This window comes from Diabrotica virgifera, chromosome 6, assembly GCF_917563875.1.
Source record: "Diabrotica virgifera virgifera chromosome 6, PGI_DIABVI_V3a".
In the NCBI taxonomy this organism is placed as follows: domain Eukaryota; kingdom Metazoa; phylum Arthropoda; class Insecta; order Coleoptera; family Chrysomelidae; genus Diabrotica; species Diabrotica virgifera.
In genome coordinates this window covers 204,905,202-204,931,448 of record NC_065448.1, presented here as the reverse complement: position 1 = coordinate 204,931,448, position 26,247 = coordinate 204,905,202, and the positions used below count along the sequence as shown (strand labels likewise).

At 31.7% G+C, this 26,247-nt stretch overlaps 1 protein-coding gene across 2 annotated transcripts in view; it reads left to right on the top strand.

Annotated features, from left to right (window-relative positions):
• The first annotated feature begins 2,135 nt into the window (after positions 1-2,135).
• LOC126887138 (actin nucleation-promoting factor WASL-like) overlaps positions 2,136-26,247 on the top strand; it is a 54,059-nt gene continuing 29,947 nt past the window's right edge. Inside the window, exons 1-2 of one of the 2 annotated variants that reach the window (XM_050654499.1) lie at positions 2,136-2,470; positions 15,568-16,061. In XM_050654499.1, the coding sequence (XP_050510456.1) occupies positions 2,305-2,470; positions 15,568-16,061 (660 nt within the window). In that variant the 5' untranslated portion in view covers positions 2,136-2,304. Of the gene's footprint in view, positions 2,471-2,637; positions 2,661-15,567; positions 16,062-26,247 lie in introns of those variants that run through there. The other variant, XM_050654500.1, reaches the window with a different exon arrangement.

Here is a 26,247-nt window from a genome sequence, read left to right as displayed (position 1 = left end):
CCTGCTGTCACAAATATGATTTTCGAAATCTAAAAGATTAATAATTATTATAAGCTCCTCTGTGGCTCAGTGGTAAGAGCGCCTACCTTTGGATCGAAAGGCCCGAATGGTCGTGAGTTCGAATCTCACCAGGGTCAGGACTTTTTCGTTTATTATAAATAAATAATAATGTTTATTTAGGAATAACAATAAAGATTAACAAAAAAAATAATAAAAAGCATAATGAGTACTACCTAAATAAACATAAATAACTCACTGAAGTTGAGCTACCCTGTATATATATTACTAATATACATACAAAAGTAGCACCCCTTGTGCGTGAGACTTAAAAATATAATGTACTAATTTACAAATATAAACAAACACAAAAAATATTTAACAAATGTATAAATGTATACAGTTATATGAAAATTTATAAAAATACTAAAAACTCGTTAACATTAATCAAGAAAAAATAAAAATATAATAATTTTAATATAATTTGTGATATAAATGTGGCCATCAATAATTCAAGAAATGTCGCAGTTGATAATAAAAATCTATTTAGATACAATTTTTATTTTCGATACAATTTTTTATTTCTTATTTAAGTTTATTTATTACAACTATTGTCCATTAATAAGTTCTTCGCAGAATTTTGTTGATTTGTTTCCAATCCATTGTTTAATTTCATATTTATACCTATGTTTTTTATAATTTTTAAATTGTTTTAAATTATCCGGTAGCAAATTATACAATTTGGGCCCTATGTAACCAACATATCTTTGAAGGATATGTTATATATAATTATAAAATAATAAATATGTTTATAATTATAAAATAATAAATGAAGATAGTTTCTGTCCTTGTGGGATCGGTACTCACCGGAGGGACCGCAGACGTTCGGATACAATTATAGCGTCTCTTTGCAAAGACAATGACGTCGACTTTGCAAAGTAACAAGTCGCTTACTCAACACACACTACACATGACACCTAGGTACCTAACTGCAAAAATTTATCGTACCTACCATGCCAATGGCCATTAGTTGTCGAGGCATTAGCTAAATAAAAAAATATATAATATTAATACTATGCCCTGTTTTTAAACCAGGAGGAGTAACTCAAATTTACCGCGCTATAATGCTTGTTTGTAATTGGTCAAACCACAGGCAAGTTTACTCCCATAGGTATAATAACACATATAGATTAGGCCAGGTCCGAAAAACAGTGTAACGCGGAGCAGTTCGGGTCGGTGGTCTATCTATCTCTCTCTACCGGCGCTTAGTTTTCTCTCTCTCTAGCATATGATGGCCGCCACCTCTGTGTCTGTGTCGTTCCATTACTCCCACCTCTTGGTAGATACGCTCACACTCGCACGACAAAGATAGCTAGACCACTGTACTTGATATTGGCGTTACACCACGATGCATTGAGTGGCATATCCCTAGCGTAGCCTGGTCTATTGTTAACATGTTTTTGTTTACTCCACTGTTATGAAATTTTGACACTAATGACATTTATCAAATTTTGACACTATTGGCATTTTACAGGTTAATATCGGTAATTTTTTGAATTTTCTGCGTTATTCCTTTAATTTTTAGATTTTTAGTCTGCTTTTATATAAAAGAACAGTTGTTTTTAGAATTCTTTAGCGACAGAAAAGGAATAACGCAGAAAATACAAAAAATTTATTATATTATATAATATTTATGGATTACCGTCAAAGACCGATATGATCAACCAAAACCAAAAAAGAAGATGTATTTGCTGATATTTCTAGTAACTTTCTTGGGTGTGAATCTACTTTTTAGTTTACTTGTTTACTCCTCCTGGTTTAAAAACAAGGCATATACTGTTGCAATATCTATGAGGTCATCTGTATTGTATATTGCATAACTACTGGGCTGATCTTATCTTAGATTCAAAAAATTTTAATTCATAAGAATTATATTTATGGAAGCAAATTATTTTTTGAGGACATTTTTAAGTATAAAAGAGTCGTATTTTTTATACACAGTATTATTATTCATAAAAAGATTTTAAAATTTCTGTTCAGAAATTTCATACTCCAACAAAACGGTGTACCTTTCAAACGCATTTTATTAGAAAGAGAAAACCAGAGAAAACTTGGAACTAGGGAACTGTCAAAGAACAAGATTTGTCCATTTGTCTTGTCAAGGGGGACAAATACGACAAATATGACTAATTCTAGGTTATCTACTCTACTTTTTTGGTGATAATGAGAAGTCTTACAACAATACACAGTTAATTTTGTTATATACAGTTTCTTTTAAAATGTTTACAATTCGTATTTAACTGCAACATGCCTCCTGCCATTGAAAATCACTATTGTGACATTTTAACGGACGAAGAAAATGTGCAAATATTTAAATTACTAGGAAATCGTTGCCAATCCCTATGTACCACAGTAGTTCAGTTATATTTGACGACCCCTCCGGATCATTCAAAATGGATCAAAAAGACCACTGGTAAGTGCTTATCTCTCAATATTCATGACTTATATTGAGATAACATCAATCAAATCAAAATAAACAAACAGTTATCTCAATATATTCAAATTACTACAGTACTACCATACAGTTTTATCATGTTTCCAACGATACTCAAGCTTCATATATGCAAAAGCAGTATTACGAATTTATAAGGCTGTCTGAAATGGTATGTTACGTGCAGAAGAGAATAATTTGACATTCTTTTTTGACATCATCTCTTCCAAACTTTTCTATTTCGTGCTATTATTTTCAATTCCTCCAGTGATTTTTGTTTCGAGTGATTTTTGTTTAACACCTTGACTGTGTTACAGAACAAATAGACCTCATACTACACTAATGGTTGGCTGCGTTGACTGTGTTGTAACTCACAGTGGCAAATGGAGTATACAGAACATATATCGCTACCTTGATTCCAATACCACGTATGAGTAAATGTAACGTTTTTCAGGAGAGCCAAAAAACGGATTTTTTCGTTTGTAGCATACATTCTAAACAATTTTATTGCATATTCATTTATAACATACTTGCTTTTTATTGTGTGTAATAATAACATGCCTGCAGATAAGATTTGGTGCATTTTAGGTCACTTACGAGGTATTATAATTTTATTTGATATGTGGTATTTTAAGCTTGTTACGCCACATACACAGTATTGGAACTTTGTTGTTTTAACGTTGGTCTTATGGGTGACATGCATCGATATTAACACTGAATATGTTAATATTGTATATAGAAACCTTACAATAATAAACATATAAATAGTAAAAGTAATACAGTAAAATAGTAAAAGTAGTAAAGTAACTTAGGGAATTAACCGAAGGATTAAGATAATACCCAAGATTCAGCCAAATATCACTCAATTACTTGTCTTTTTGGTTACATCTTGTGTAGCCCGGCGTATCTACCAAGACTCTGCTCTAAAGAATATCATAGAGCCTCAACAGACAGGATGCACTAAGGATACCATGGGCTGCAAAGAATAACTTATCATCGACTCAACTTCTAACCAGGCATATTTCAAAAAATGAACCTTTTTACTGCCTTCATTGATTACAAGAAGGCCTTCGATTGAGTCTTGTATGAATGGCTTATAGATATTTAAGAATATTATAAAGTCAATGATAATATAGTGACCTTTTTAAAACATCTAGTGACGTAATGGAAGACTGGAATCCACCTTCAAATGCCCGGTGAAAATAACATGGAAACTGAAAATATCGCAATCAGCCGGGGCCTGTTCCAAGGAGATTTATTGAGTCCACTGTGGTTCTGTCTAGCTATGAACTAGGGGGGGGGGTGGTGCTGCTCAAAAATCGCGTTACATAATACTTGAACGCTCCCTTATACTTTATAGGTATTTGTAAGTTATAACTATTTCCAGTTCAGAGATTTTACATTTTATCTTTATTTCAATATCTTCATTATCTTCTTTGCCATTGACTATCATTATGTTACATTTTTCCTCGTTAATTTCCATTTTTAGTTCTGCCCATATAGCTATTAGTTTCTGCATTTCCACATTTGAGATACCTATCGTCAATCAAATCAAAATAAACAAACAGTTTGTCAATGTATTCAAATTACTGCAGTGCTACGATACAGTTTTATCATGTTTCCAACGATATTCATACTACATAATATAATGCAAAAGCTGTATTACAAAATTATAGGGCCCCCTGAAATGGTACTCGACTACATGCCAAAGCAAACAATTTGTACATTCTTTTTTGATAATATAGTCCAGGGCGCATCTGTTTTGAGATGGACGTTGAGAGGTGACTCAAATTTTTTTGCAGAAATTGCTTGAAAATAACTTAAATAATAATGATTGAGTTATCCTCCCACTCAAAAAGGTCCGGAACATTGTTTAAATAATCAAAATGTCAAAAAATGAAGGAAAATTGGAATTTTTTCTTCGTTTTTTGATTATAACTTTAAAAGTATTCATTTTCGAGAAAAGTTGCACATAACATAAAAGTTGCGTAATTAAATTTCCTATAATATAGGATTGGTTAAAAATTTTAAAAATGGTCACCCTTCTTGCAAAATAGCAATCTTTGCAAAAAAACCATCGAAAAACAAGTATTTGCATTTTACGTTTTTCAACAATTTATGTCACACTTAGGACCTTCATATTTTACACAGAAAAACTATATGATAAAATAAAACAATACTCTAAAGTTCATTAAGATCGGTTCAACAGATTTTGCAATTCAGGTTTAGCTAAAAAAATTCATGTTTTCAAAATGTTGCAGGACTGAAAATAAAGCAGATAGCAAGTTGAATTTTTTTGCATATAGAAGAGTACCGTATCCTTCATTTGCAATTTGCAGAATTAAAATCGATTAACTACCACGGCGTCAGGATTTTTTAAATAAACATTAATTTTTGGTGCTACGTGCAGCACAGCGGTGTTCAATTCACACAAGTTGATTTCCACCAAAATTTCTTCCAATCTTTATCTAATATATTATTTTCTTACTCTATATTTTATTGTATTTTAATATTTTAATTCTACAAAAATCAAACTAATTTGATTATTGTTTGTGAAATATTGTTTAATTAAACAATTGCATATTTTTAAAAATAATAAACTTTTATTCTCTAAGTTAAAATATATGAACAAAGAAAAAAAAGCTAAACAATTGCTAAAAAAAGTTTTATTTCAAAGGACAGTGTACGTGTTTTTATTTTGCAATAAACAAATTTATTTATTTATATGGAAATGTACTAAAAATTAAAATGTATCAATCATTATCAAAGATCATTGGAATGCCCAATCAGAGCAAACTCCTGCGCGTAGCACCAAAAATTATTGTTTATTTAAAAAAATTCCTGACGCCGTGGTGGTTAACCGATCTTAATTTTGAAAATTGCCAATCAAAGGTACAGTCCTGTTCTATATGTAAAAAAAATTCAACTTGCTGACTGCTTTCTTTTCATGATTAATTATTTATATGGGAAATAAGCCACAATTAAAATAAAAAAAATAATTTTATTTAATTAAAATAATTTTTACAGGGTTTTTCCTGGTTTTCCCTTGTGATTTACTATGAAGTCTCTAACGCAAGAATTTTACTGTCGTTGCATTTGGTTGTCTTTTTAAAGACAGATCACATGCTATAATTTTTTATGACGGATATTCTTGAGTTGGGGTTGATTTCATGTAATCGAATGAACTATCTTTCAGTAAGTCGTCCCAGGAACGCAAGTCATAAATATTAGCAATATCATTTTAAAGTCTTCTACTTTAAAATGTATAATATATGTCTGAATTGCCAATATAAATGAGTGAGATTAAATAAATTATTAGAAGATTTTTTTTGCTTAGCAACAACACTTTTGTTTATTTTAGTAATATTTTGTATTTTGACAACGGCACCCGATTTGGGCGTCGAAACGTTAATAAAATTATTTTTTTTATTTTAATTGTGGCTTATTTCCCATATAAATAATTAATCATAAAGATGCCACAAGGAAATAGCTTCAGAACAACAGCTTTATTTTCAGTCCTGTAACATTTTGAAAAAATGAATTTTTTTTGCAAAAGCTGGATTGCAAAATTTATTTTGCAAAATCTGTTGACCCGATCTTAATGGAATTCACATTATTTTTTTATTATATTATAAAGTTTTTCTTGATAAAATATGAAGGTCCTAAGTGTATCATAAATGGTTGAAAAATGTAAAATGCGAATATTTGTTTTTTATGTTTTTTCCAAACTATTGCTATTTTGCAACAAGGGTGACAATTTTTAAAAATTTTAACCAATCCTATATTGTAGGAAATTTAATTGTACAACTTTTATGTCAGTAAAACTTTTCTCAGAAATTAATACTTTTAAAGCTATAATCAAAAAACAAAGAAAAAAATCGAATTTTTCCTTCATTTTTTGACATTTTGATTATTTAAACAATGTTCCGGGCCTTTTTGAGTGGGAGGATAACTCAAATATTATTATTTGAGTTATTTTCAAGCAATTTCTGCAAACAAATTTGAGTCACCTCTCAACGTCCAAATGTACTAATGTTTTTACAGATGCGCCCTGGTCTAATAATTCTAAACTCAAGAATGTGGAGAAATCAACTCTTAATTGCCAATTTGACAAGATATGAGCCACTCAGAGGAAAAGTAGTATAACTCACAAACATTTGTTGGTAAAATGGTATTTTTCTAATTACTAAAACACAATCATATTCAATCATTGCAATTCGGCATCTCATATAAACTTCAACAAATACTTGTCAAGAATCCGTCACAACTGGCTCAGTTAGTATTACTGAGATTTTTACTTTGTTAACATACAAAATCTTTCATTTATCAAAAGTTAAGTTATGTGTAGTTATACCACTTTTCCTCTAAGCCTCATATTATGTAGATTTAACACTTCTAGAACATAAGAAAAACATAAGGTTTTTTCTTTCTTTTGTTCTCCCCTTTCTTTTACCCTATCACGGTGTTAAATTTATGTTTTTCATTCACCCATCGCTTCCATTCTTTTCCATTTCCTGCCATTATTTTCAATTCCTCGAGTGATTTTTGTTTAACTTTTCCCGCCTGTGCTACACAGCTGCACACAGCTACACAGTTGCTGTATCCATTTTTTTCTTGGTCAACCACTTTTTCTTTTTACAATGTTCTTTACAAATTTCAGTATTTTACAAATGCTAGAATATACCACAGGGTGATGCGAACTTTGAGACAAAAACAGTTTGATTCATACACTCTGTATACAATGAAAATTTACCTGTTTGGTAACAATATTATTACAACGATATTGTTAAATAATAAGGCTATAACATATTAAAAAATCACTTAAATCGGACAACAGGCTTAGCAAATTAGAGTGTATACAATGAAAATTTACCTGTTTGGCAACAATATTATTACAACGATATTATTAAATAATAAGGCTATAACATATTAAAAAATCACTTAAATCGGACAACAGGCTTAGCAAATTAGAGATGTCATTTTTAAGGTGGGTGGTTAATTTTGCCCCAGAGTGTATATTAGATGTAGAAATTCAGTTTTTTTGTCACTCCTATAAAATTTTATGTAAGCTGAGATATGAGGTTTTCATACTAAGCCATCAATATGCCATTCATTCTCTTTTGTCACTAGCCACTAGCGTGATTTAAGTGTAAAACTGCTTTTTACATTATTTTGGTTTGTTTTCAGTAGTAGTAACCCAAGGACATTGATAATTGTTCGAAAAATTTTTATAACAGATTTCGAAAGCTTGTTGCTTGGAAACAGACCGACGCCGTAGGCGGAGGTCTGTTGCCTGTAAGCAACAAGCTTGAGAAAGTTGTTAAAAAAATTTTGAGCATTTATCAATATTCGAGGGTTATTCGGATAGAAAATTTTTTACTGTAAACAGTATTCTTTGGTATATTTGATTCGATAATTTCATTAATATTCTCATCAGTATTACAACCAAATCGTGACATTTTGAAATATTGAATATTTGAAATGTCAAAATCGAAATGAAACGAAATGTAGGTATCTACATGATTGAGTGAAAACAGCCCATGGGATCTGTTATCAGTATAATGTTGGTTTTATTGGTTGTATTCAATCAGATGACCACAAATTAATTGATTTCATTGGATTTCTAATTGAGCAAAAAATTTTCATACTAAGTATACAGAAGTTTTATTTCCATTTGTATCTTATAACTATTGTCTTTATCTCTTTTCTCCATAAATGTTATTAGTTTCAAATTAATAATATACATATACTACAATGAAGAATTTTTTTCCAACTCCAATTTAGAATTTTTTTTTATATCAGTTTTTATTGTTAACTAACCCAATACTATATTTACGTGGACACTGACCACATTATGATTTTGACCGCATTTGATAAGTGCATTAGCTAGTTTCAGTCCTGACTGAAACTGGCAAAATACAATTATTAATTAAATTCACTTTAATAATTGCATATCGCATCAATACTGTGGAGCAACATATAATTTTTACAATTTATAACACAGCGTTTGTGAAGTTTTATTTTCTTCAATGACAGAAATATACGTCAATTTGACAATATGAATTATTCAAGAAATATTTAAGAAAGTTGCAAGTTTTCTCCACAACTAGCGCACATTTGTTTTTCTTATCCCCTCCAATTAGGTACTTGCACACATCGAATATCATATTAACGTAATTTTATTATCATATTCTGCATGTGCGACCTGCTAATGTAGTTAAGTAATAATTACATATCATTTTGGATAAAAATTTTGGATATTGCACAGAAATGCTAACGATGTAATAAAGTCCTTTGCTCTTTAATATTTGTTATAACATCACGGCGTGTGGGGCCTGACCTAGAAATATATTGCCACTAAGAAAAGCATTTACATATTATATTCAATAGTTCAGATCACCTCCTAGAGACAAGATCATGGATTATTAGCTTCATACTTTGTAACTGTTAACAACTATTGGGTGTCTCACAGGTTGGAGTTTGGTGTTAAATAACCTTGTATATTTGGGGATTGGTGACACAGAAGTCCAACCAGCAAAGGTATCGATTCAAGGCTCAGCTAGCAATAATTTTCTTTGCTGATTTTTTTTCACAGAGTGTCTTTGAAGATGTTGGTATTTAAAAAATGGTGTGCCCTGCTCAAAGTCCAGACCTTAATCCTATTCAGCATTTTTCGAGCCTTGTCAAAAGGCATGTAAGAAGTTATATACCTGTTATAACATGTGAAGAGCTTCCAATGGCTGACATTGAGTAATGGACCACTTTTTCCCAAAGGAGAAACATCCTTGATCCGTTTTATGCTAAATCGAATGATGAGTATCATCCAGAACCGTGGTTGCAACATACATTATTAATACAAATAGTGTTACTTGCCTTTTCTTGACTCAATTATTTTTATTTGTTTTATTGCATTTTTCCTTGTTTTCCATGTGTTATTATAAATGATAATTAGGGGAGTGCAATTAGAACGAAAACATGCATTGTTTCGGAAAAATCAAACAAGCTTATATTTTTCTAAAACTTTTTTTGTTAGTTTATATACATGTTAAAGTAAAAAGTTCTACCCGCAGATTTGGCCGCTAATTGTTAATTAATTGTTTAAACAATAACAATTGTTTTGTATAAATAATTTTAAAAATATCGTTGAATTCATCATTTCACTTTGATCAAATATGTTTCTATTTTGTTTTTGATTATGCTGAATCCGAATATGGCATTACAATTTAAAAATTCTTATACCGAAGCTCTTATACAGTATGTCTGCGTAGCTAGGAACCACATGCAAAACTTTTTTATTATCAATTTTACGAAAAAAAGTTATTCTTCATAAAATGCTCTGGATAGTCAAAAATTTAAAACTCAACCGTCATATATCAAATTTTATCAATTTTATACGAGTTATATCAAAAATATAAATTTCATATATCCAGAATATCAAAAAATGCTATCATGAAAAGTTGTTTGAAATTAAAAACTATGTTTTAATATACAATTACATCATTCTAATCGAAAAAAAAAGTTTTCAGTTTCTCAAATTACGGATACCTATTATCATTTTATTACAATTATGATAACTAGTGTATTATCAATTTTACGAAAAAAAGTTATTCTTCATAAAATGCTATACCTGGTCTAATATCTACGATACAACTAACAGATATCAAACTTTTGCAATTTTATACGAGGTATGTAAAAAATATGAATTTTACTTAAGAGTTAAGTGCCTTTATTATTTACAATATTTTAATTAGAAGGATGTAATTGTACACTGAAACATATTTTTTAATTCCAAACAACTTTTCTTAATAACAATTTTCGATATTGTGAAATATAAAGGTACTCTTGAGTGAAATTCATATTTTTTACATACCTCGTATAAAATTAATAAAATTTGACATTTGATGGTTGCATCTTAGCTTATATACGATGCAGAGTATTTTATAAAGAATAACTTTTTTTCGTAAAACTGATAATAAAAATGTTATCAGTAGGTTTCAAGTTACGCAGACATAGTGTATAAGAGCTAAACATTTTTTTTTGTTGAACATTTATTATTGTTGAAGCTTATTATTAAATGTATTTTAGGTAAGTTTTATAGAAAAAAGTTTTGATCACTTTGTATAAACATTTTTTTAACTGGTAGATAATTTTTGGTTGTTGTATTACATTTTTGTTTTCTTTCTTAATTTTCTCAAAAAGAAATAGTTTGTTTCATTTCTAAAGTAAAATAATTTAGTGCATTTTAAGGATTACATCCTAAGCTTTAAAAAAGCACCTATAAAACTGTAATAAATCTGTTCAAACTTGAGTAATACCGTCTTAAAGTAGTGGTAATTCTGTAAAACTACGAAGTTTTCAAAAATTACATTTTTTGAGACGTCGTATCATTTGAATTAAATTTTTGAGATTTTTTTTGAGAGAATCATCGTTTAGAAAGATGTCTGAAAGGTAAGCTGTGCAAAATTGAGAGTTTTATAAATAAAATTGTATTAGTTACACATTTTTAAATCACTTTTAAACCAAATTCATGTAAGTCTCACTTTCCGCTTACACCATACTTATGCCCATACATTTTATTTCTTTTTATTACAACCATAAGATAGCTAAATTATTCTTCTTTCATGATCAATTTATAAAATTTTATTTGATCCATTAGTTAAAAAATTACATTAAAATAACTCAACCGTGCACTTCGCCGTACGCTAGTTTACAGTGCGCCAATGTTTGTGAGAAGGGTGACTTTAGAGTTATAAATAAAAAATTATAGAAGCTACAGATTGAATTTTAGAAAAATCTTTATAGAGGGTTTTTTTTTTGTAAAATTTTCTGAATTTTTCAACTATCAAGTCAGTTTTTTTCTACAATTTATATTTTCGGAGTTATTTAAAAAAAAAACATCTAATTTCGCAGTTCATTTGTTTAATAAAAAATGAAGCACCCGCTTCTCGAGTAGAACTTTTTGATATGTTGTTTATTAAACATTACTTAATGATGAAGTATATTCAAATGGGAAATAAGCCACAATTTTACCTAAAAATGATTTTATTAACGTTTCGTTGCCCAAGTCGGGTGTCGTTGTCAAAATACAAAATAATACTGGTAAAATTGTGGCTTATTTCCCATTTGAATATACTTCATTATAAAAATGCCACAAGAAAATAGCTTCAGAACAACATTACTTAATGAAATTACAAAAAGTTCTATCTTGTTTGATTTTTTCCGAAGTGAAAATCTATATGCACTCCCCTAAATGTCGGGTTACATGCTACAAGAGTAACTGCCTCAATACGGAATATATTTAATTTTATGTAAATAAGAAAAAAATAAAAAGATAAACATTTTCTTAAATTTTGTGGGTGGGCTGTTTTCTTTGACGCACTGTTTATATATTATTGGGTAAATATTAGATATTGAACAGATAAGATTTTGTGAAAGACCGTCAATTCCCAAAATGTTCTAACCAAAACGAAATTGTGGTTGGATTTTCTTCCTTGGTTTAACCCAAAAATAATGCGTGTTTAATTTTCGCGTGTAATATATCCTGCGTGGAATATGATTCAAGTTTCTGTAAATATAGACCAGGGCACTAAAAACACCGGAATAAATCGACTTTTAAATACAGCACCTAGAGACTTCAACTTTTTGCATTGTGTTCAGGATGATGTCAGGAAAAAGGCTACATAAGACAAGTCTACAAAAGTCTACAAAAGACATGCATATTTGCATTTTAAAGTGCATGAAATGCACCCAAAAGTTCATAAACATGTCAAAACAAGTATATTAAGTGCCAGATTTTATTATTCGGGGGTTTTTGTGGTAGCTGAACACGAATACGCTATCATAACCGACCCCCGGAACACCTGGTGCTCAACGCCGCTGCTAAGGCACGTTATCTAGAGGTTTGAGGGTTATCGGCATTAAATTGATGCAAACAGATTATTTGGAGGTTTTTGGAACACTAATACGCCATCATAATTGACCCCCGGAGCACCTGGTGCTTAGTGTCACTGCTAATGCACGTCATCTTCTTGAGTTCCGAGGGTTTTCGGCATTAAATTGTTGCAAACAGATTACTCGGAAGGTTTTTGGAGTTGCCTAAAACGAAAACGCCATCAGAACCGACACCCGGAGTTCCTGGTGCCCACAGTCACTGCTAATGCACGTCATCTTCTGGAGTTTCGAAGGTTTTCTGCACTGAAAGCATGCAAATAGATTACTAGGTGGTTTTTGGGGACGCTGAATGCGAATACCCCATCAAAACCAAACCCAGGACTACCTGGTGCTCAAGGTTACTGCTAAGGCATTTTTTCTTCTGCAGTTTGGATGGTTTTTGGATACCAGGTGCACCGGGGGTCGGTTTTGATGACATATTCTTGTTTAGTGACCCCAAAAAACCCCCAGTAATATGTTTGCATCAATTTAGTGCCGAATAATTTTAAGGTACAATAATTTACTAAAATTTGGTAAATGTGCGGACTCCCCCTCCTTCTGCAAGAGTGGTTGAAAATTAAAATATATTGCTCATATACCAAGTATTAAAAAACATCCAGAATGTTGGCTGATTCGATGGCACGATCACTGTTTTTTTCAATCGGTGCGTTTTGATTCAATTCAGTCTTCTTGCAAAGCCTCGTTGATAACGGCTAAACCTAGAAACACATGTCAGGATGGTAAGAGACTCGAATTGAATCAAAACGAAACTGTCTATTTTTATTTGATTTCACGCTATACTCGGTGCAGAGTACAAAATAATAGCGGTTTATATGGGTAAGGTGCTGATGCTTTAGTGGAATAGATTCCTAGCATAGCTCGATGCCATGAATATGCCTCAGATTCACAGTTTACTTTAATTCTGCCGTCCTAAGACAGAAGGCAGTATCTCCACAAATGTAAGTTTCGGGATAATGCAAATTTTAATAAACAGGGCTGAGCCACCATGAAAATATTTATGGATTCCGGAATTGTTTAACTGCGTCGTAGTTCTTTTTCATATCATTGAATAAGTTTATTTTTGAAGTGAAAACTTCTTTAGGGACGTTGTGCGATTTTTGGATAGGGGAAAAGCATTGAATTCGCGACCGTCATCGCTTTTGCTATATATTATGTGTATTGTATATAAATTGTGTAGAGGTATTTAAATTTAAAATAAATGTAAAACCTATTTTAGAATGGGGAAAAAAGGATTGATTTCGCGACCATCATCGCGACCGTCATCGCTTCGGCGAAATAAATTTTGTACATATATAGGTATATTATGTGTATGTATATATAAATTGTATAGAAGTATTTAAATTTAAAATAAATGTAAAACCTATTTTATAATGGGGAAAAAGGATTTATTTCGCGACCGTCATCTCTTCGACGAAATACATTTTGTACGTATCTATATTATGTGTATCTACAGGGTGTTTGGTAAAGAATGGGCCATAGCTTAACCGCAGATTCCTAAAGTTAAAATAAGTCGATTTAAGCTAACTTACCTTAGTACAAAAGTTGATAATATTCGAAATACAGGGTGTCAAAATAAGTGTACCTTTTAATTTTTAACTTCAAATATCTCGAAAACTAATGACTTTATCTCTACTAATGAAAAGTATATTATTTGCATAGAAAATATTGGAGAATCTAACAATTATGCTAAAATAACAGTTTCATCAGTGGCGTAGAATTTGGGAAGGGTCAACCATTCACTTTCTTCTGTTGTACGCCTCTGGTATTAACCGGAAACGATTATTTAACATAATTTAATAGGGTGTACAGTACCTAAACTTTCTGCCAAGTATCATAAGGATATGTCAAATAGTTTTATAGTACCGGACACAAATAGTTCTGAAATTTTTAAATAAAGAATAAATTATTTAAAAAAAAGAATACTTTAAAATAACTTGACATATCCGTGTCATACTTGGCAGAAAGTGTAGGCACTGTAGACCCTACTAAATTATGTTAAATAATCGTTTCTGGCTACTACCAGAGGCGTACTACAGGGGAAAGTGAATGATTGACCCTTCCCAAATTCTACGCCACTGACGAAACTGCTATTTTAGCATAATTTTTATATTCTCCAATACTTTCTATCCAAATAATATAGTCCTCATTCGTAACGATAGTCATTATTTTTTGGAGATGTTTGAAGTTAAATGTGAAAAGTCAAACTTATTTTTGGATGCTCCGTCGTTTTTAGCTTCAAATATCTCGAGAACTAATGGTTTTATCGTTACGAATGAAGAGTACGTTATTTACATAGATAGTATTGGAGAATCAAAAAATTGCACTAAAATAGAAATTCCGCCAGTGGCGTAGAATTTGGGAAGGATCAACCATTCACGTTCCCCCGTTGTACGCCTCTGGTAGTAGCCAGAAACGTTTGTTTAACATAATTTAGTAGGGTTTACAGTACCAGCACCACTTACCAAATTTCGTGTTGTTGTCCCATGCCTGTCAGGAAATATTCAAAAATAAATAAAATAAAAGTTTAATTTTGACACCCTGTATTTCATTTATTATCAACTTTTGTACTAAGGTAAGTTAGCTTAAAATATTTTCCTCCCTAGGGAGGAAAAGTAAAAGTGAAGTCATGGTATTTCATTCATGCAATATAACTTATTGACGCCTTGTATAATATCTATTTTCTATTACGTAAGTATCTATACATTTTAACGTTTATTTATAAAACAGTATTTTGCAGAATGGTAAAAAACAGTAAATTGTTATTTTGATTTAACAATGTTTACATTAATAATTTGACTTATATTTGACAGTTGACAGTTATATTTTACCTACTTGTTAGTTTTAGTTTTAATAAATCTTGTTGGTTAGTTACATAAATAAATTAAGTAAAAATGAAAAAATGACTAGTTATTTGAGGAAGGTGGAAAAACCATATGTATAACATGGGAGTAAAGTGCCTTTTCCTCCCTTGAATGATTACTGCTTCTCGGGAGGAAAAGTAGCACTTTCCTCCCTTGTTATACAAATAGCTATTTCAGAATGGTGTATTATTTTTTACGAATTTTCCGATTAATTCCAGTTATCAAGAATTTTATGTAATGATTAATGAATATAAATTTTTGTTACAGGTGTTTTGTGCTTTGTAAAAGACAATACAAAAAAGAATTTCTTCTTCCGCTTATTTTCCATCGACAGAAATATAAAGCTGTGGGAACATGAAATGTACAACCATATGGACTACATCGAAGCCACTCCATTCTTCCACATGTTCGAAGGCGAGAACTGTCACGTAGCTTTCAACTTCGCGAGTATTCAAGATGCTCGAGACCTTCGAATAGTAGTAAATCAAAAAGTCAATGCTAGGAAAAAACGAGAAGACAAGAAAAATAAAGTTATTAGTCAAAGCCAAACGCTGCCTCCACCAACGACTCAACTTAATTTTAATAACTACAGAAAGACATTAGATCCGGCGTCTCAACAAGCGAAGAGAAGAAGGAACATCACTAAAGCCGATATTGGAATTCCTAGAGATTTTAAACATATCTCGCATGTTGGATGGGACTCAACTCATGGATTTGATGTCAACACAGAAGACGAAAGCTTAAAAGCTTTCTTTAAAAAGGTTAGTAGATTTAAAATCCGCATTTTATACATTGGTTAAAAAGTTTGTGATTTATTAATAGACGAGGCATCGAAGCATTAAACCTAGGAAGTTTGTGCAGTAAGATGAATCGTCATGCAACTTTGTGTACTAAATTGATCTCCTGCAAAACATTTTGTGCATGAGAAAATGCATTTTTAAAGTGCATCTCGAAGAGATGGAAAATAAAAAATTTAGGACTCAGGAAATATTGACGGAAATGAGTTCAATTTTTACACTTGGGGGTTTTGGAGGTCACTGAACACGAATTTTATGACGGCGATAGTCTCCGAGGTACCTGGTACCCAGGGTGGAACCCGTCGCCTGGGACGACCGAATAATTCGCGGGACGATCAAATAATTCGCGAAATGAAGATTGGACCAAAAAATTGAAAAATACGTTTTCAATATTTTTCGAAAATCTATCGAATGACACTAAACACAACCACCCCACTCTACCCCCTGGAGGTGGGGTGGGGGTAACTTTAAAATCTTAAATAGAAACTCCATTTGTTATTGCAGATTTGGATTGCTTACGTAAAAGTAAGCAACTCTTATTCGAGACATTTTTTAGAATTGTGGATAGATGGTCCTATAATCGGAAAAAACGATTTTTTTGTGATACCATAGGTGAATTATAGAAACGGTCTAATATCTCGAGAAATACACTTCCAAATAAAAAATCAAAAAATAAGTCTTATATTTTTTAAGAACCTATCGAATAACATAAAACACGACCCTCCACTCCACCCCTTGGAGGTGGGGTGGGGTGTAACTTTAAAATCTTAAATAGGAGCCCCATTTTTTATTGCAGATTTGGATTTCTTACGTAAAAATAAGTAACTTTTATTCGAGACATTTTTTCGAATTATGGATAGATGGCGTTATAATCGGAAAAACACTAATTTATTAGCGCCATCTATTAACAATTCTAAAAAATGTTTCGAATAAATATTACTTATTTTTTCATGGGGAATCCAAATCTGCAATAAAACGTGGTGATTCCCATTTAAGATTTTAAAGTTAACCCCCACCTCACCTCCAGGGGGTGGAGTGGAGAGTCGTGTTTGATGTTATTCGATAGGATATTTAAAAATATTAAATACGTATTTTTTGGTCTTTTATTTGGAAGTGTATTTCTCGAGATATTAGACCGTTTCTATAATTTACCAATGGTATCACGATAAATCGTTTTTTCCGATTATAGCGCCATCTATCCACAATTCGAAAAAAATTCTCGAATAAAAATTGCTTATTTTTACGTAAGCAATCCAAATCTGTAATAACAAATGGGCGTTTCAGTTTAAGATTTTAAAGTTACCCCTACCCCACCTCCAGGGGATGTATGGAGGTAGTCTTTAGTGTTATTCGATAGATTTTTGAAAAATATTAAACACGTATTTTTCAGTTTTTCGATCCAGTCTTCATTTCGCGAATTATTCGATAGTCCCAGGCGACGAGCTCCACCTTGGGCACCAGGTAACTCGGAGACCATCGTCGTCATGAAATTTTTGTTCATTTACCTCCAAAACCTCCAAATATAAAAATTGAAGTCATTTCCGCCAATATTTTCTGAGTTCTAAATTTTTCATTTTCCATCTCTTAGAGATGCACTTCGAAAATGCATTTTTTCATGGACAAAATTTTTTGCCGGAGATCAATTTAGTTGACACTCTCTCGAATTGAATGCAAAAAGTTGCATGACGATTCATCTTACTGCACAAAATTCTTAGGTTTTGGCCTTTTTAGTGCTTCGTTGCTTCGTCTATAAGTACATGAATGGATGAGTAGTATGGCAGGATATGGAAGCCTGCTGCTCGGTGTTACGCTGTAGCTCCCTATCGAAGAGTGTGGAATGTGTACGCTTAAAAACCGAAATATAGAGAGATAATTTTACCAGAATACCAGAGAACATATTTCGCTGGTACATAATTGTATTTATCAAACATATTCATCACTACAAGAAATTACAACAAATCTCTGCATCCTAGGAAAGTTGTAATTATTGTAACCTAAAACACACTTCTATCGTTATACTTATTCTATTGTCCTACTCATATTCGATGGTCCTTTTTCCTCTAGATTTCTATCAATGTTTTTCTCTCCCATCTCTTTAATACGCTTTTCTCTCTTGTTTGAGCAACCATGTTTCAGCTGTATAAGTGACTTTTGATTTTGTAGCAGTTTTGTTCATTTCTCACTTGGTATCTATTCTAGATACATCTTGTGATTTCATTTACATTCTTAGGCTTTAATATTGCATGTATTATACAGGGTGTCCCGAAAAGATTGGTCATAAATTATACCACATATTCTGGGGTCAAGAATAGTTCGGTTGAACCTAACTTACCTTAGTACAATGTGCTCATAAAAAAGTTACAGCCCTTTGAAGTTACAAAATGAAAATCGATTTGTTTTCAATATATCGAAAACTATTAGAGATTTTTTATTGAAAATGGACATTGTATCATTCTTATGGCAGGAACATCTTAAAACAAAATTATAGTAAAATTTGTCCACCCCATAAAATATTATGGCGGTTTTGTTCCCTTAAACCCCCTCAAACTTTTGTGTACCTTCCAATTAATTCATTATTGTGGTACCATTAGTTAAACACAACGTTCTTAAAACTTTTTTGCCACTTAGTATTTTTTCGATAAACCAGTTTTTATCGAAATGCGGCTTCTTTTTTAATATATTTACATAAAAATTTTATGGGGGTTTTGTTCCTTTAAACCCCCCAAATGTTTATGTACGTTCCAATTAAACTATTATTGTGGTAGCATTAGTTAAACACAGTGTTTCTAAAAATTTTTTGCCTATTTTTTTGATAAGTCACCTTTTATCGAGATCTGGCTTCTTTTTCAAAATATACCTAAAAATATAAGTTATAAATAATTTTTCAGATTATTAACAGGTGTCTATAATCATACTTAACCATATACAAATATGTGGTGTATTCGACAAATATTCAAAATATATCGCTAAACACTGGCTTATCAGAAAAGTACTAAGAGGCAAAAAAGTTTTAAAATCATTGTGTTTAACTAATGGTGCCACAATAATAATTTACTTGGAACATACACAAAATTTTGGGGGGTTTAAGGGAACAAAACCCCCATAAAATTTTTATGGGGTGCACAAATTTCATTTTAAATTTTTTTTAAGATATTGTTGCCATAAAAATTCCACATGTCCATTTTCAATAAAAAATCTCTAAGAGTTTTCGATATATAAAAAAATCGATTTTCATTTTTTAACTTCAAAGGGCTGTAACTTTTTTTGTGTGCACTATTGTATATAGGTAAGTGAGGTTTAATCAACCTATCTTTGAATCCTAGAATCTGTGGTATAATTTATGACCAATCTTTTCGGGACACCCTGTATATATCGCATGTTTTGTTTTGGTACTATTTCGAGATAAATAACCAATATTTAGGCCACATTACCAGAGGTGCGAACTATGAGATATTAAGGCTCGAAGACGAATAATTTCCTGGCTGAGAAACTTGAGAGAGTCCTTGCAGCTCAGTAGATCTTTTCAGAGCAGCCGCCAATAAGGTACAGATAGCTGTGATGATAGCCAACCTTCGATAGGAAAAGAAATTACAAGAAAAAGAAGAATCAATAATACCCAAAAATCTCTGTGTATTTAGATATGATAACTGTGTATTTAGTATGTAGATATCGGTTCCTCTTCTAATTTTAGCAAGCTACTATTCCACTCTCACCAGATTTCATGTTTTTGATAATTGTATAAACGCAACATATTCTGTTGGTAATTAAATCTTTCTATCTTTTTCATCCTATTCTACTCAATCTTATACACTTTTTTTGTGGCATTCATTCTAGCCACATTCTTGAAGTTATTGACTATTTTTAGTATGTTTCTAGATCTACAACAACTAGTTATTTTTGATAACAAGTTCCCAGACATTATATCAAATTTTTAAAATGATTAGATTATAAATCTGAATGGATTCCTATGTATGTTACGTCAGTTATATAAAACTATATTAATTAACGTGTTATTATCATTTAATGACATAAACATATCAGCTTTAGATTATTTAATATTTTCATATCATTCTCACATACTTATAGTCTGGGCTGATTATCGGAGAATAGGCCATTTATAAGTTTATCTACCAATAATTAAATAATTTGGTGACTTAAAAGCCTTCTTGGTTTGGATTATAGTTCCAGAAGCTGGTGAAAATTGAACGAATATTTTAGCAACAATTCAATTGTTAATTAATAATTTACGGTCGCAATAATAACCAAAATAATTATGATACACTGATCAAACTTTGAAATCTTATAAAGATGAGATGCCTATTTAACATTTTCTCGACAAAATATAAAATTTTTATTTTTTTGCATAATCTTTAAATGTTAAAAAAAAATAGTTATAAACAAATTAACGTTTATCAGAAAGTTTTTATTATATTCTAATTTTAAAAAAATACCTAAAATGCGTATTTCAAATATCTTGAAAGTGAATGTTTTAAAACTTTTTTACAACCATTTGCAAAAAAGTTATGAAACAGCAAAGTAAACATACGATTACTGCGTTGTTTATAATTTTTTTTAATTCTTTCAAAGCGTAAAAGTGAGTTTAAAGTACAAGCTAATTACTTACAAAAAATATCGATTATTAGTTTAATGGTTATATTTTAATTAAAGATTATAAATATTTTTTTTGTAATTTACACGCGCGAAAGTAGACTAATACAGTACCGTAGCTGTGTATTATGTATTATATCCGTCCGCATACACAACTCGCGCGAGTTTAAAGCGTGTCCCATTGTTTAATAATATACAGGGCGAGTTTCGCATTTTGACAGAAATTTGTATTCGTCATAATTTTTGAACGGTCAGATCGATGTGTCGCTTATTTTGGTCAATCGTTACACTATTGCCACCTAATCAACTGATTTATTCAAACTAGAAAAAATCAGGTCCGGCTTTAAAAAAATTAGTTCGTTTGGGTCTTAGAAAAAAGTTCACCCTGTATAAGCTTTTTGAAAACTCTAATATGAATTTTACAAATTAGACAAATAGGCGGGTAGCGGGTAGGAACTCCTTTAGAGTCCTTTGGATTCTATTGGATAGTCCTATCAGGGAAAGTGAATCAATCCCTGCCGTCCGCAGATTCCAGGAGCTTCTTGACCCGGGAAGCTAGCACCTGCTAAGGGTCCCTTGTCCAGGGTTACGGATGAAGTCCAGAACGGCATCCAAGGCGACGAAGACTACTTTTTGGTACGGCGAAGGTGGCGGAGCTGGCAACCCTTGATTTTAGGGATGGTATAAGATCAGGGTAGGTGGGACTCTCTAGCTGTAGTGGAAGCAACTCGCATAGGAGAAGGATACTCCGATGTAAAATCCCTGGCCCTCCAGGTTGGGGGTTAAGGCACCGAGCTAACTCCTCGGTACTTATAAAACACGTACAATGTTAAAAAGCCTAACCAAAGCCTCGGAGCACAAGATTGGAAACACAGTAGACGAAAACTGCAAAGAAAACGGTTAATGAATTTTTGTACATGGAATGTGCAAGGTATCTCCCGAAAAACACCAGAAGTCATGTCAGAACTCAAAAATGCAGAGATAGATATCGCGGTGCTTACGGAAACTAAAAAGAAGGGTAGTGGTTCCGAAAAGTGGGGTCACTATGACATGTTCTATAGTGGAGTAACTAAAGACCAAAGAGCACAACAAGGAGTTGCTATTGTTATTCGCAAAACTTTAAGAAGATATATTACCTCTTGGGAAGCAATTAATCAGAGGTTTATAAAAATGAACATCACGATAAAAGGAAGCAGAATAGCCATACTAGGAGTATATGGCATTAATGAGGACGCATTGATCAACAATAAAGATGAATTCTTCGAACAACTGAACGATGAAATTATAAAAGTAGGAACATCTAGAGAGATCATACTTCTAGGAGACTTCAATAGCAGAGTTGGACGGGAATTTAACAACAAAGTGGTAGGAGCACACGGTGAAAATACCAGAAACGATAATGGAACCAGATTAATATCAACATGCACACAAAATAACTTAAAAATATTAAATGGATTTTATCCACACCGTGATATACATAAGTACACCTGGATACAACAGACCAGAAATCTGAAATCTATAATAGATTATAGCGTTGTAAGACAGAGAACTACAATTAAAATACAAGATGTGCGAGTAGCCAGAGGGCCATCATGTGGCACCGATCATCATCTGCTAAAAGTTAAAGCAGTACTCCCAAACAGATATGAAAAAGAAAAAGAGCACATCGAATCAAATCAGTTAATAAAACAAGTACGGTACAATCTATGCAGTCTAAACCATGAGAGTGTAAAGCTATTGTATAAAAAACGTTTAGATGAAAAATTAGAAAGTGGTAATTTTGAAAATACCGAAGAACACTACGAACACATCAAAAAGTCCATTCATTTGGCAGCAGAAGAAGCACTGGGGAAATGTGACGAAAACCATAAAGGAATAAAACCGTACTGGTGGGATGAAGAAGTAGAAAAGGAAATTACAGATAAACGTCGGAAATACCAAACGTTCCTATCAACAAAAACAGACAACGATAAAATAATTTACAAAGAAGCCCAAGCCAAAGTAAGAAAGAAGATAACTCAAAAAAAGAACGAATCGTGGGAAAAGAACTGCCAAAAAATCAATACTTACATAGGAGGTAGAAGAAGCACAGAGAGTTGGAGATTAATTAAAAATATGAGAACTAATAAGAAAAAAGACGTTATATCACCAATAACAACGGAAAAATGGGAAGAATATTTCAAAAAATTACTAACAGAACAAAGACCAGAATTTGTTAACATAGAAGACAACATGATAGGTATACATATAAATTCATCACCATTACAAATAAGTAAATCAGAGATGGAAGAAATAACCAAATCCCTGAAAAATGGAAAATCCCCTGGTCCTGGTGACATCCCTGCAGAATTAGTAAAAGCCGGCACAGACAAACTCCAAGAACAGCTAAGAAAACTTTTCCAAGATTGCTTAAATGGTGCCGAATTACCAAAAGAATGGAAATTATCTATCATGTCAACAATCCACAAAAAGGGCAGCAAGGATCAATGTGAAAATTACAGAGGAATTGCGGTAAACAGCACAATAAGTAGGATGTATGGGAAACTTATTAAGAATAAAATAGAAAATGACTATAGAGATTACGAATCAGAGGAGCAAGCTGGCTTTAGAGCTGGGCGGTCCACAGTAGACCACCTGTACTCTATTACGCAAGTTATTGAGAAAAAAACAGCCGTCAATAAAGAAGTTCACCTGGTATACGTAGACTTACAAAAAGCATATGACAGTGTGCCCCTCAGCAAACTATGGTCAACCCTTTATCAAACCAACATTAAACATGGTCTTATCAAAGCAGTCCAAAGTCTGTATAATGGAACTACTGCAAAAATTAAAACTGGATCAAGGATGTCTGAGGGATTTAAGATCACGAAAGGATTGAAACAGGGTTGTTGTATTTCGCCTACCCTTTTTAAAATTTATCTGGAACAAGCACTCAAGCTGTGGAAAAGAAAATGTAATGGCATGGGAATCCCTCTCAATGACGACACAACACTATACACTCTATGTTTCGCTGATGACCAAATTCTGATTGCTCAAGATCATGACGACTTAAGTTACATGACGCGGAAGCTAATAGAAGAATATAACAAATGGGGTCTCGAAGTCAACATTAAGAAAACTGAAGCCATGTGTATTGGAGGAACAAAACAGTCCATTACATTAGACGATGGGGTAGAAATTAAACACTGCGATGAATACAAGTACCTGGGCATGAAGATAACTCAAGATGGAACACTCGATGCTGCTATAAAAGACAGAAACATGCAGGGTAGAAAAGCCATATCCATGATGAACGGCATTCTGTGGGACCAGACAATATCTAAAGCGAACAAACAGCTCATATACAATAGCATACTTAAAAGTATAATCACATATGGCAGTGAAGTTTGGCCACTGAAACAAAGAGCGCAGAAAATGTTACTAGTAACAGAAATGGACTTCTGGAGAAGAGCAGCAGGCAAATCAAGAAGAGATCGGATACCGAACGAGAGAATACGAGAAATGATGGGAGTAACACATACAATACTTGATGACATAAAAACAAAACAATTGGTATGGTACGGCCATGTACAGAGAATGCCAGATGACAGGATCCCTAAACAGATTTTGGCATGGACACCACAAGGGAGAAGAAAAAGAGGAAGGCCGAGAAGAAGCTGGAGGGAGGGAATTGAAAAAGAACTAGAGGAAAGAGAAATCCCTCCAGGTCTATGGTTAAACAGAGAAGAATGGCGGTTAGGAGTCGGAAGGCGTCGGAGAACGCTGTAAACCGATAGTAGTAGTAGTAGTAGACAAATAGGCAATTAAAATAACATATTTATTTTTTCCGCCCACGATTGCTTAATTTTTTATAAAAAAATCAAATTTGATTATGAATTAAAAGTTTGGTAAAGTGAACCATAGATTTAACAAAATTAACTTTTATTACCAAATAAAATTTTTTTTGAACAAATATTTAATTTATGTTACCACCAATCAACTGATTTATTCAAACAAGAAAAAAAAGGCCCGGATTTAAAAAATAAGTTCGTTTTGGTCTTAGAAAAAATTTCACCCTGTATACACTTTTTGAAAACTCTAATATGATTTTTACAAATTAGACAAATAGGCAATTAAAGTGGCATATTTATTTTTTTCCCCACACGATTACTTAATTTTTTATAAAAAAAAAAATCAAATTTGACTATGAATAATTAAAAGTTTGGTAAAGTGAACCGTAGATTTTAAAAAAATAACTTTTATTACAAAAATGAATTTTTTTGAACAAATATTTAATTTATGTTATCACCCAATCAACTGATTTATTCAAACTAGAAAAAAATCAGGCCCGGATTTAAAAAATTAGTTTGTTTGGGTCTTAGAAAAAATTTTACCTTGTATACGTTTTTGGAAAACTCTAATATGAATTTTACAAATAAGACAAATAGGCAATTAAAATGGCATATTTATTTTTTCCCCACACGATTACTTATTTTTTTATTAAAAAATCAAATTTTACTATGTATAAAAAGTTTGGCAAAGTTTTTGCATAGATTTAAAAAAATTAACTTTTTTTACAAAAATTAATTTACAAAAACAACGTTTTTCTTAAAATTAAAAGTTTTACCATTTTTTTTTTTTTCTATAACACGTCTAGATCTAAAACTTCCCATAACACTTCTTTTGGACTCTATAGTTTAACACAGACGTGATCAAATTGATAAATTTTAAATTTTTCCACCTAATTTTTGCGATTTACAAGTTTGCAGCTTTTACAAGAAGAAGACTGAAAGTCTACAACAATTTTCATAGTCTTCACAATGGTAAGAGGTACGTGCTGTAAAAATTTCAGGAAAAAAAAATATTAAAATGGAACAGAGTTGTAGCGAGTTAAACCGTGAGTTCATTTTTTTTTTCATTTTTAGGTTAAAATTCCGATTTTAACAAATTTGATTTTTTAATAAAAAATTAAGTAATCGTGTGGGGAAAAAATAAATATGCCATTTTAACTGCCTATTTGTCTTATTTGTAAAATTTATATTAGAGTTTTCAAAAAGCTTATACAGGGTGAAATTTTTTCTAAGACCAAAACGAACTAATTTTTTAAATCCGGACCTGATTTTTCTCTAGTTTGAATAAATCAGTTGATTGGATGGTAACATAAATTACTTATTAGTGCAAAAAAAATTAATTTTTGTAATAAAAGTTATTTTTTTTAAATCTATGGTTCACTTTACCAAACTTTTAATTCATAGTGAAATTTTATTTTTTTATAAAAAATTAAGTAATCGTGTGCGGAAAAAAATAAATATGCCATTTTAATTGCCTATTTGTCTAATTTGTAAAATTCATATTAGAGTTTTCAAAAAGCGTATACAGGGTGAAATTTTTTCTAAGACCCAAACGAACTAATTTTTTTAAAGCCGGACCTGATTTTTTCTAGTTGGAATAAATCAGTTGATTAGGTGGCAATAGTGTAACGATTGACCAAAATAAGAGACACATCGATCTGACCGTTCAAAAATTATGACGAATACAAATTTATGTCAAAATGCGAATCTCG